Here is a 12,100-nt window from a genome sequence, read left to right as displayed (position 1 = left end):
AGGTTGGAGACTGGACGATAGTTGTTGAGAATGGCTGGGTCCAGGGAAGGTTTCTTGAGGAGGGGACACAATTGCCTCCTTGTAGGGATCCAGAATGGACCCAGTCCCCAAAGAAGCGTTGACAATATCCTGGAGCCAGCACCGTGTCACCTCCCTGCTGGCGGAGACCAGCCAGGAGGGACCTGGATCCAGTAAGCAGGTGGCGGAACTCACAGCTCCAATGGTCTTGTCCGCTTTATCAGGTGTCACCAGATTAAACTCTTCCCAGACAGGTGGACAAGTACAGGCCCCAGTCACCTCAACTGACTCATTGTCAGTCGACTCTGTTCTCCAATTGGAGTCAAGGTCCACTCGGATCCGAGCGATTTTATCAGCAAAAAATGTGTTAAAATCCTCGGCACTACTCTGTAAGGGCTCCTCAACTCCCCCGTTTAAGAAGGGAGCGGGTCACCCTAAACAGAGCAGCCGGGTGGGATTCCGCTGTTGCAATCAATGCGGCATGTTACGCACATCTTGCCGCCGTGAGCGCCACTTTGTAAGTCTTAATAAAAGCTCTTACAAGTGTTCGATAGGATTCAGACTTACTATTCCTCCATCGCTTCTCTAGATGTCTCTTCTGGCGTTTCAACTCCCGGAGGTCCTCGTTGAACTATGGAGCTCTACGGGGTCTAGTACCGCGGAAAGGTTGCAACGGTGCAATCCGGTCAAGTGCCTCCGCTGCAGCCTTGTTCCAGGCCTCAGCAAGAGACAATGCCGAACTGTGGACGAGTGCATCTGGAAAAACCCCAAGCGCCTTCTGAAAGCCCTCTGGGTCCATCAGGCGTCTGGGGCGGAACAACTTAATCGGTTCCGCCTCCCTGCGGGGAAGGATTGGAGCCAGGAAGTCAAGCCGTAGTAGAAAATGGTCTGACCAGGACAAAGGCAACGCATCTAAGCCCCTTAGTCTCAGACCATTACTCAATTGCTCAGAGAGGAATACCATGTCGGAAGCGTGTCCCCCCTCGTGAGTCGGACACTATATTACTTGAGTTAGGTCCATGGCTGTCATGGTGGCCATGAACTCATCTGCCAGTCCAGAGGTTTTGCCGAGTGACGGCTGGGTAAAGTCCCCCAAGACAACCTGGCTACCTCCTCGAGTAGCAGAGGCAGGGCTTTTGACATGCAGCTGGGAGGTAGGTACGTGAGAAACAAGCCCACCTGAACCCCTAAGTCCAACTTCACCAAGAGGGACTCGCAACCCGCAATCTCTGGAGCAACGAGTCCACGTAGGATTTAAGAATCTCTTATTTATATACAATGTAATTATTTAATATCGGGATATTGAGAATATTTATAGCACAACTTATTATCATAGATCTGCCGTTCACCCGCCCAACCTTTTAAATGTATTTTCCGTTGTTACTGTATATTGTCTATTGATGTTTATATGTTGTTATGTCTTTTGTATAGTCTTGTAAATAATTTTTTTTTTTAAAGTAACCCAATTACTCTCACATGTAAAAATGAAAGCCAAAATATTATCAATACCAGACCAACCTTAAGTTCTCCTGTAGCTACTTTAAATACAAGCTCTATGACACAGCCAACAGCAAGACGAGCAGCACTGAACGAATGCACTTCATTCCAAATTGTATCATTGTCCACCTGAATAAAGATGGATTCAGAAATATTGTAAAGATACTGCTGTAAATTCTGAAACAATTTAGTCTACACAGAGCTCTGCATGCTGACTACTGGAACTGTTAAATCATAACTTACATGTTATAATTATAAATGCAATTAATGATAAATACCAAAAGTGAATTACTCCCCAAACCAAAATTGGTAGCACCACCATCAAATTTATATACTTTTACTTTTCTTTAAAAAGATCTTTAGCTACAGATAAACTGCTCAAACACTATAAATGGAGTTCTTTATTTCATTTATTTATTTAATTAGTGTATGGCAAATAATGGGCTTATAGTGGTTCAAGTGTCCAGTCAATGTCCAGTCCACCCAGCCATTTAAGGACAGGGCGGTCTATGTTGAAAAAAATCAGACATTGGGCTGGTGTAAGCTCTTGATGGACATTTGGATCAGGGGTGTGTTCTACTTACCTTTCCTACTGATTTGCATCACAACGGAAGAGTGTGTTTTGCACATCCGCACTTTGCTCATGCGTGTCACTTAATGGAAATGACCCTCTGCTCATGTGTAGAAATCTTTCTACATGCACAGAGGGTGTTTTTTCAAGTTTTGGTGACCACAAGACTGGTTTGGGAGCATGGACCACCAGTTATTGCTGCTGGTTCGGCACGCGGAGGGAAATTTCTGCTACTGTTCTCCCCTATAAGTTTTATTTATTTTTTTGATCTTTCAACATCTCATGTCGTGACCATTTGCTTTCTGAGCTTCATACATCCATATTCTTAACAATATTTTTTAAATAATTATTTCACTTAATACCTATCTTTTCCCCTTCTTATTTTATTTCTATTTTAATCGATTTTTCTTTCTCCTTTTTCCTATTCTCCTTCTTTTCCAACAATCAATGATGTGATCTTTTCCAACTTTGTAAATTTCTAATATAGAAACATAGAAACATAGAATACTGACGGCAGAAAAAGACCTCATGGTCCATCTAGTCTGCCCTTATACTATTTCCTGTATTTTATCTTACAATGGATACATGTTTATCCCAGGCATGTTTAAATTCAGTTACGGTGGATTTACCAACCACATCTGCTGGAAGTTTGTTCCAAGGATCTACTACTCTTTCAGTGAAATAATATTTTCTCACGTTGCTTTGATCTTTCCCCCAACTATATATATACATTTCTAACTTTAAAATATTTTACTTCACTTCTCCATATCATTCTTACTCTTTAATACAAACTAATTTTATCTTCTTGACAAAAAATTCTATCACTTTATCCGTTCAAAACTAATTTTTATCTTTTATATCTCATACAAAACACATTTCAAAATTACCAATTTTCAATTTTCATATTTCTAATGTTATTGTATAGTTTCATTTCTACATATTAGTTCATACATGTGTTATGTACAAGTTAGATGAATATAGCTCTTCTATATTCATCTTATATTCAAAAGTATTATTTTTTATTCTTATCACCAAAAACAATTTATTCAATTTATTAATTTATTAATTACCTATGATTAATATGTTCATCAAAATATCGGTGTGCAGTGGCAGAGGGCCTTCACAAGGGCAGCAGTGAAATATGTATAGCATGTACTTGAACTGTAATGCATCTAATAAAAAAGTCTTAGATCTAGTCTATTACAATATTAGTAACATTGGATGTGTACAACTATATGTTTATTTAAAAAAAAACTCTAACAAAGAAGTATCTATAAATAATGGGATTGTCAGTTATATCATTCACAACAGGCTGAAACCAGGAAAATCCTTTGCATGCAAAGGGAGAAAGAGTTACCATTGCACTTGATACTGTATACACCAAAAAGTATTACCCTGGGAAAAAATGGAATGATTTGTAAAACCAGATGTTGAATGGGATCAGATTTGACTTGGGATAAGAAGCTGTATCTTAGATGGCATCTGATTGCCATTAAAAAAAAAATCACAAAATATAAGTGAGAATTATCTATTTTTCTATTTATTTTTTTAAAAAGGAAGGGAAATGACATTTACCCATGAGAATTAGATTATTTCACAGACTAACTGCAGAAGGGCAGGTTTTATAGTCGTAAGAGATAGTAAACAGCATTCACACCCATGAAATAATTTACCTCCACACTGGAAGAAGCAGATTGGGTGATTCTTAAATGGAGTAGATAAATTCTCCATTATTCTGTTATTTAGAAAACTTAAAATATCTCATGTAAGAGTGAGGCTTTGTCTTCAGAGGCTGATATGGTTGTCAGAGTAGAGTTGTGCTGAAGGGTTAGGAGCTGAACTTTAACAGAATAACAGAGTTGGAAGGGACTTTGGAGGTCTTCTAATCCAACTGTCTGCACAAGCAGGAGACCCTATACCATATCTCTAATGGCTCTCTAATCTCTTTTTAAAATCCTTCAGTGATTGAGCATACAGAACTTCTGAAAGCAAGCCATTCCACTGGTTAATTTTTTCACTATCAGGAAATTTCTTCTTAGTTCTAGGTTGGTTCTTGCTTTGATTAGTTTCCATCCACTGCTTCTTGTCCTGCCTTCTAGGGATTTGTATTTACAGATTGACTCCCTCTTCTATGTGGAAGTCCCTCAAATATTGGAACACTCTTATTTTGTTACATCGGCTATTCTTTTCAGTAGATTACACATACCCAATTCCTGCAACTGTTCTTCATCTTCCAACGTCCTCATCATCTTTGTTGCTCTTCTCTGCACTCTTTTCCGAGTGTCAACATCTTTTTTATATTGTAGCAACGAATACTGGATGCAATACTCAGTGTGTACAAAGTGTGGCCTCACCAACGCATTGATAAAGCAATAGTAACACTTCACATGATCTTAATTCTATTCCTCTGTTAATGCAGCCTAGAACTGCATTAACATTTTGGGTGACTGTAGCACATTGCTGGCTTATATTTAAGTGATTGTCCATTAGAACTCCAAGATCCCTTTCCCCCATTGCTTGATGATCTTTTCCAGAATCTTCCCATATACTGATGTAAGGCTGTTTGCTCTGTAATTTTCTGGATCAATTTCCTCCACTTTTTTGAAGATGGTAACCATGTCACTACTTTTCCAGTTCTCTGGTAGTTTTAATGGTTCTGAGATCACACCTGCTAGCTGCTTCAGAATTCTGGGATATAATAATGAGTCAGTTGAGGTGACAGAGACTCATCTTAGTCCTGCTGTGTGGGAGGAGTTTGACCTAGTTATGCCTGATGAAGTGGACTAACCAATGGGAGCTGTTTATTGGACCCATGTCCATCCTGGCTGGTTTTGGCCAGCAGGGAGGTGACACAGGGCTGGGTCCAGGCAACTGAATGCTTCTCTAAGGGAGGGGTCCTTTCCAGCTCCTTGCAAGGAGGAAATTGTGTGCCCCCTTCTCAAGAAGCCTTCCCTGGGTCCAGCTGTATAAAACAACTATCGTCCTTTCTCTAACTTTCCCTTTATAGGTAAGTTTGCTGAGAAGGTGGTGTCACTCCAGCTCCAAAGGTCCTTGGATGAAGACGATTATCTGGGCCCTCGGCAGTCTGATTTCAGGCCTGGTTACTGCACTGAAACTGCTTTCGTCGCACTGACAGATGATCTCTGGCGGGCCGGGGATAGGGGTCACTCCTCTATCCTGGTGATTCTTGACCTCTCAGCAGCTTTTGATACCATCAACCATACCATTTGCACTGGCTGGAGAGGCCAAGTGTCTGAAGCACCGTTCTACGGTGGTTCACCTCCTACCTCTCCGGTTGGTTGCAGTCAGTGTTGGCAGGAGGCCAGAGGTCCCTTGTGGGGTTTCTCAGAGGTCGGTTCTCCTGCCCCTGATGTTTAATATCTACTAGGTGAGAAACTGCTAGGTGAGATCATCCGACAACACGAACTGAGTTATCATCAGTATGCTGATGATACTCAGCTTTATATCTCCACCCCATGTCAGCTCAGTGAAACAGTGAACAGTGCTGGTGTCTGGAGACTGTGAGGGTTTGGATGGGCATTAATAGGCTCAGACTCAACCCCGACAAGACGGAATGGCTGTGGGTTTTGCCTCCCAAGGACAATCCAACCTCTCTGTCCATTACTCTGGGGGGAAGCTTTTGCCCCCCTCAGAGGGGGTCCGCAACTTGGGCATCCTCCTCAATCCACAGCTGAATTTAGAACACCATCTCTTGGCTGTAGTAAGGGGGGCGTTGGCATGGCTGTGCTTGGCCCACCAGTTGCGCACCTATTTAGACAGGGAGTCACTTCTCACAGTCACTCATGCTCTTATCACCTCGATGTTTGACTACCGCAATGCTCTCTGCATGGGGCTACCTTTAAAGTGTATTCAGTGCAAAATGCAGCTGCATTAGTTATTGTGGGGCTCCCAAGATCTGCCCACATTTCAACATCACTCCACGAGCAATGGGTCTCTGGATGAAATTCAAAGTGTTGGTTATGACCTATAAAGCCTTACATGGCTTAAGACCAGATTACCTATGGGATCACCTTCTGCCTCATGTATGTCAAGGTCAGGTGACACATGATCGGCCTTCTCCCAGTCCCATCGGCCAGGCAATGTCCGTCTTCTCTGTAGTGGCTCCGGTCCTTTGGAACCAACTCCCCTCAGAGATTCGCACCACCCCCACCCTCTTGGCCTTTCGGAAGACTCTTTTGCATCTTTGCTGGCAGGCATGGTGGCCATGAGTGTTAAGATCTAACTCGGGCCATGAATGGTGAAATTAGTTGGATGAATGTGGATGATTGTGTTTCTTAAGATAATGGGGGTTTAGAAATTTTTAGAATTGTGACATTAGATTTCTACACGTTTTGTATTACATTTATTATATTGTAAGACACCCTGAGTTGGTTGAGAAGGGTGGCACAGAAATCTGAATGAATGAATGAATAAATAAATAATCCATCAGATCTAGTGATTTGAACTTGTCTAATCTATTACTATTTTTTGCCTATTTTAATTTATGTTCCTAGTCTGTCTTTTATGGTTCTGTTGTTGGTAGGTTGGACTACCGTATTTTTCAGAGTATAAGACACACCTTTTTACTCCCTAAAAGAGGCTGAAAATTCAGGTGCGTCTTAAACTCTGAATGTAGCCTTTTTTCCCAGCCCTAACTAACTGCTAACGATCTTCCCAGCTCTTACCTTGCAGGCTCTGCAAAGAATGTTTTCTAAGCCCTATGTCTGTGCAGGGCTTTTTTCATTGCTTTACTTACTCAGAATGTTTATTTCCAGCCTTAACCAGGTGCTAACGATTTTCCCAGCAGCTTGCAAGCTCTTTCATTGTTACTCTCTGCAAATAATGCTTTCCAAGCCCTAAGTCTATGCAAGGTTTTTTTCATTGCTTTACTTACTCAGAATGTTTCTTTCCAGCCCTAACCAGGTGCTAATGATGTTCCCAGCTCTTAGCAGCTTGCAAGCTCTTTCATTGTTACTCTGTCCGAATAAGGGTTTTTATAAAGCCCTAACCAGGGGATAAAATAATGTGCTGAATCTGACCAGACTAAAGAAGCTAGGCAGATGAATACCTGGTAGGAATACACCCCCACCCCCATTTTCCTCCCTAAAAACTAAGGTGTGTCTTATACTCCAGTGCGTCTTATATTCTGAAAAATACAGTATTTGTTCTTTTTGTGTGAAGACAGATGCAAAGAATAAATTAAGTAGCTCCGCTTTCTCTCTCACTTTTTAAATAATTTTAAATTTTTTATTTTATAATACAAAAATTCCATTTTCAATGTTAGAGTGCTTATACACACATACATCAATATTATGCTTTCAGATTTAAATACAGTGGTACCTCCTCTTACAAACTTAATTCGTTCCATGACCAGGTTCGTAAGAAGAAAAGTTCATAAGATGAAACAATGTTTCCCATAGGAATCAATGTAAAAGCGAATAATGCGTGCAATCCCAAACCTCACCCCTTTTGCCTCGTTACCGCTGGCATTCGGATCCTTGTTCAGGGCTGGGTGGAGGGGGGGAGACAGCGCAGGCTGCCCGGAAGGGAGCCTCGTGGGTGGATTGACACATGCAGGAAGCTGCCTGGCAGCTTGTCAGCCGGCAGGGCTTCCACCCTCCTTGAAAGTGTTTTCGGTGGCAGCAGCAGGCAGAGTGGAATCCCGGCCCTGGCAAGGACTGGTGCTTCGGCCTCAGACAAGGCTCCCTGGCTCGCACTCCATGCCTGGCACTGGCTTCCTCCGGGGGAGTCTCTTCAAGGCACCCAAAGCAGCTGGCTTTAACTCCCCACTCCCCCCGCAGGCTCAAGAATTGGAAGGAATGGTGGAAGGAAAAGTGGAAGTGAGGAGGAGAGTGCCCTCCTCCTCCTATTGATTCCGCTCCTCACAGAACAAATAAAAGGCCAAAAAAAGTGAAAAGGCTTCTTAATCGGCGAGCGCAGCCCTTCTTCCGCCTTGGCATTTCGAATCACTCCTCTTTTAAACATCTGAGTGACACAGCCAGACCTGGACAGGCTACCTGGCTTTTAAGGATAAGGACAATGATTCAACAGTCCAATTCGGAAACCTGAAGGGGCCCCAACTCAAACCGCAGCCTCCCACGACTCCTCTCCTCTCCAGCCCCGTCCCTGTACAGTCTGGGTAAAAAACCTGGGTAGCCCACCAAATGCTGCTGCTGCCGCCACAGGAGGGCTGCCATTTGGGATGGGGAGGGAGAGAGAAAGAGCCAAGGACCTTTACTCGGGAGCAAGCGGAGGGATTGTCTGTTGGAGAAATGAGCAGAAGGTGTCTGTCTCTGCTTTGCTCGCAACTAGAAGCGTCCTAGGCAGCCTGGTCGATACACTGGGATTTACGTAAATGCGAGACTGCCTCATTGTCTCCCTTTTTCTTTCTTGTGAACGACTTTAAGTGATAGCTGCCAGTAGTTTCCCTTCAGGGAGAGAGCGCACGATTCACCTCACCTCACCCCTGCAGTCACTTCTGCTGAGGCAGCCAAAAGAGAGCAGTGCCCATGGAGTCCTTAGGTGGCTGTGCCTCCAGAGCTGCTGCCTGCCCACGGCACCCCACACGTGGCTCAAGGTGACCACTGCCATGGCTGTGAAATTCTCTTGCTATTTTCTGTAGATTTTAGTGCGTTAAAAAGTTTTCCTTGGCGTTTTGTGTTCTGTCCTGGCTATCCCTTTATAATAATTCCTGGCCCTTACCTCTCCAATGGTTCCCTTTAGTCTATTGCGAGAACGGTGCGTGAGTTTTATATAAACAGTTTCCTTCCACGGTTTTTCTGGTATGATCCTGAGTTCCCCTCCCTCCTTTCCCCCTCTCGGGTGTATGTGTGTATGACGGGTGTATGTGTGAGTGTATGTGCATGCATGCACGTGTGCATGTGGATTCAGCCAGCCCAGTGAAGTAAAAAAAAGAAAAGAAAGGCAGTTTGGTGCGTTCAACTCTCTCCTGTTTCTCAGCGCCAGAGCCCGCAGCTCTCAAAGTTCCTCAGGGCAAGTTTTCCTCTTCCTCCCAGTCCTTCTGTCAGTCCTTCTGGATGGCTGCTGAGACCCTTCTCCTTTCCCCCCATCTCTTCTTCCTCAGCCCTCCCCCCCGACTCAGCATGCAGCATGACTTTCCGGGGGAATGGAAGAGATCCGCGGGACAACCGGGGGGAGCTGTGGCCCCTGCCCTGTGGAAGGCACCTGGCTGGGAAGCTCCCGGAGGTGGCCTCCAACCCCCAATTCCCCCAGCCTCCACGTTGCTGCCCTGGAGGCACAGCTGCCTAAGGACTCCATGGGCACCACTCTCTTTAAGCCGCTGAAGCAGAAGCAACCGTGGGGGGGGGGGGGCAGGTGAATTGCACACTCTCTGGAGGGCTCTAGCACGGAAGATGCTGCAATGGGACGCTCCACACCACACCGACTGCAAGGGACTTCCATCCCTCCCCATTGCCTTCAAAGGACGCCGTAAGCTTGGCTTCTCCCACACACCCTCTTTTGCTGCCTTCCAAGGACTTTGCTAGCCTTTCTATATCCACCCGCCACCCTGGGGCGGCTGCGGAGAGCTCCTTGGACACGCCGTTTTCTAGCAGAAGGGAACAAACAGATTTAATATTATAAATTACATTGATTATATTAATCACCCTCATTTATTTCAATTTTATTTAATTTTATATTACTACTTTTTTCAAATATTCATTTTTTTCTCCCCTTTTAATAACTTTATTGTGAACAAGATGTTGCCCCAGGCTCTTCTTTTAATTTCAACCATAATTTTTCTTTTTCTTCTTTACTCATTTTACTTTTATAGAAACAATAACACTACAAGCCCTTAAATTCTCATCTGTTACTATGTTAACCACTGATAGAAACCTTATACATTATCTTTCCAATTTAGAATACATTATATAGTTTATATAAAAACCATTTAAGATCATTATTTAAAAGGGGGTCCCCTGAAAGGGACTATGGAAATTTAGAAAAAAATAGCAGGGGAAAATAGGATTATATACCGGTAAATCAAAACTGTCATCGTTATACGTAATAAATAGAGATGATGAAACAAATTTAAATAGGGTTATAGGAGAGTGGAAGGAAAGAGGGATAACTAAGGTTGAACAGTTATATGAGAAGGATGGGAGGCCAAGTAGAAATCGTAGAGAATGGTGGTTGGGTAAGGGAAGATGGCTACAAATAAATGCAATATGTAAATATCTAAATGAAAGGGAGAATAAAGAAGCACTATTTACGGAGGAGACAGTTAGAGAAAATAATAAGAGAAAAAAGTGAGGGTACCAAGCAATGTTCCCTCTATTTTTTTTTTTTGGTGTGGGCAGAAAAGTATAGTGTCTGAGCGGCAGTCCCTTAGATAGATAGATAGATAGATAGATAGATAGATAGATAGATAGATAGATAGATAGACAGACAGACAGACAGACAGACAGACAGACAGACAGACAGATAGATTTTCATGCCTGAGCGCCTGATTTTTTTTCACAAATGTCACCCAAGATAACATTGCGTAATTATTTGGGGCTCGATGCTGGGACAGAATAAGGTCTCTTCTCACTATGTTATTCTGTTATTTTATATTTCAATTAATATAATTATCCTCTTATAAATCCAGATAGGCCGTCATGCCTACTCCTCCTTCTTATACATTCTTCTTAAAAGAAACAAAAACCCCTTATACAACTTTTTCCTAATTAGGGAAAAAAATTCTCTTTTTTATTAAAAGAAATTAATAATAAAACAAAACCAAAATCTATTACTATTAAAACTAAAACAACCAGCAAAACCAAAAACACAACTACAGTGGTCCCCCGATTATTGCGAGGGTTCCGTTCCAGAACCCCTCGCAATGATCGGTTTTTTGCGAAGTAGCGGTGCGGAAGTAAAAACACCATCTGCGCATGCGCAGATGATGTTTTTACTTCCGCCGCAGCAGCGAGGAGCCGAAGATTGGGGTTTCCCCACCGCCCACGCAAACTCCTCGCTGCCGCTCACCCGCCCTTCGCCCGCCCACGCCGTTTGCTCGCGCCGCTTCCCAGCTGAGTCCTGAAGCGAATTGGCTTCAGGACTCAGCTGGGAAGCGGCGCGAGCGAACGGCGTGGGCGGGCGAAGGGCGGGCGAGCGGCGGGCGCGCGGGCAGGCAGGCGGCGGACAAGCCGTTCGCTCGCACCGCTCGCTCGCGCCGCTTCCCAGCTGAGTCCTGAAGCCAATTCGCTTCAGGACTCAGCTGGGAAGCGGCGCGAGCGAACGGCGTGGGCGGGCGAAGGGCGGGCGCGCGGGCAGGCAGGCGGCGGACAAGCCGTTCGCTCGTGCCGCTCGCTCGCGCCGCTTCCCAGCTGAGTCCTGAAGCCAATTCGCTTCAGGACTCAGCTGGGAAGCGGCGCGAGCGAACGGCGTGGGCGGGCGAAGGGCGGGCGAGCGGCAGCGAGGAGTTTGCGTGGGCAGTGGGGAAACTCCTCGCTGATGCCCGCCGCTCGCCCTCCCGCCAGCAAGAGGGGGAAGACCCAGGGAAGCCGTCCAGCAGCTGATCTGCCTGGCGCCATCTACGTATGCGTGGCCATAGAAAAAAAGGGCGCGCATGCGCAGATGGTGTTTTGACTTCCGGGTTGAAAAATCGCCATATAGCCGTTCGCAATGATCGGGATTGCGATACCCGGGGGATCACTGTATTAATAAATCCATGCTTTAAACATCTTCATTTCTTAAATATTTATCATATTATAGTAACCTATAATACTAATATGAAAATCTTTTTTAAATTTTTTATTGTTTTCAAAAACAAAACACAAAACACATACATAAAAATACAAAACAAAACACATAACACTCAGAAAAGAAGTCTCCATAGTAAAAAAAAGAAAAAAAATTGTTAGTTAGATCATTTCCAAGGAAAGAAAACACCTACTTCATATCTCTATTTATATACATTTCAAAATAGTAAATTTATATAGTCTTTAATCATTGAGAATTTCTCCTATTCAACCAAATATCCCAGATTTTGTAAAATTACAAGTCTTCTTG

General features: G+C 43.8%; 1 protein-coding gene across 6 annotated transcripts in view; it reads right to left on the bottom strand.

Annotated features, from left to right (window-relative positions):
- The window catches only part of LOC139156524 (histone deacetylase 4), an 815,291-nt gene that overhangs the window by 238,291 nt on the left and 564,900 nt on the right, over positions 1-12,100 (bottom strand). For all 6 annotated transcript variants that reach the window (XR_011557327.1, XM_070732257.1, XM_070732259.1 and 3 more), the window contains one exon: positions 1,537-1,644. Coding sequence is in view for 5 of the 6 variants with exons in the window: in XM_070732257.1 (XP_070588358.1) it covers positions 1,537-1,644 (108 nt within the window). In the remaining variant the exon portion in view is untranslated. The remainder of the gene's footprint in view (positions 1-1,536; positions 1,645-12,100) is intronic.

The sequence above is a fragment of the Erythrolamprus reginae genome, chromosome 1, assembly GCF_031021105.1.
Source record: "Erythrolamprus reginae isolate rEryReg1 chromosome 1, rEryReg1.hap1, whole genome shotgun sequence".
Classification (NCBI taxonomy): Eukaryota; Metazoa; Chordata; class Lepidosauria; order Squamata; family Dipsadidae; genus Erythrolamprus; species Erythrolamprus reginae.
Note: the sequence above shows the minus strand (reverse complement) of the source record. Positions and strands in the feature narration are given on the sequence as shown.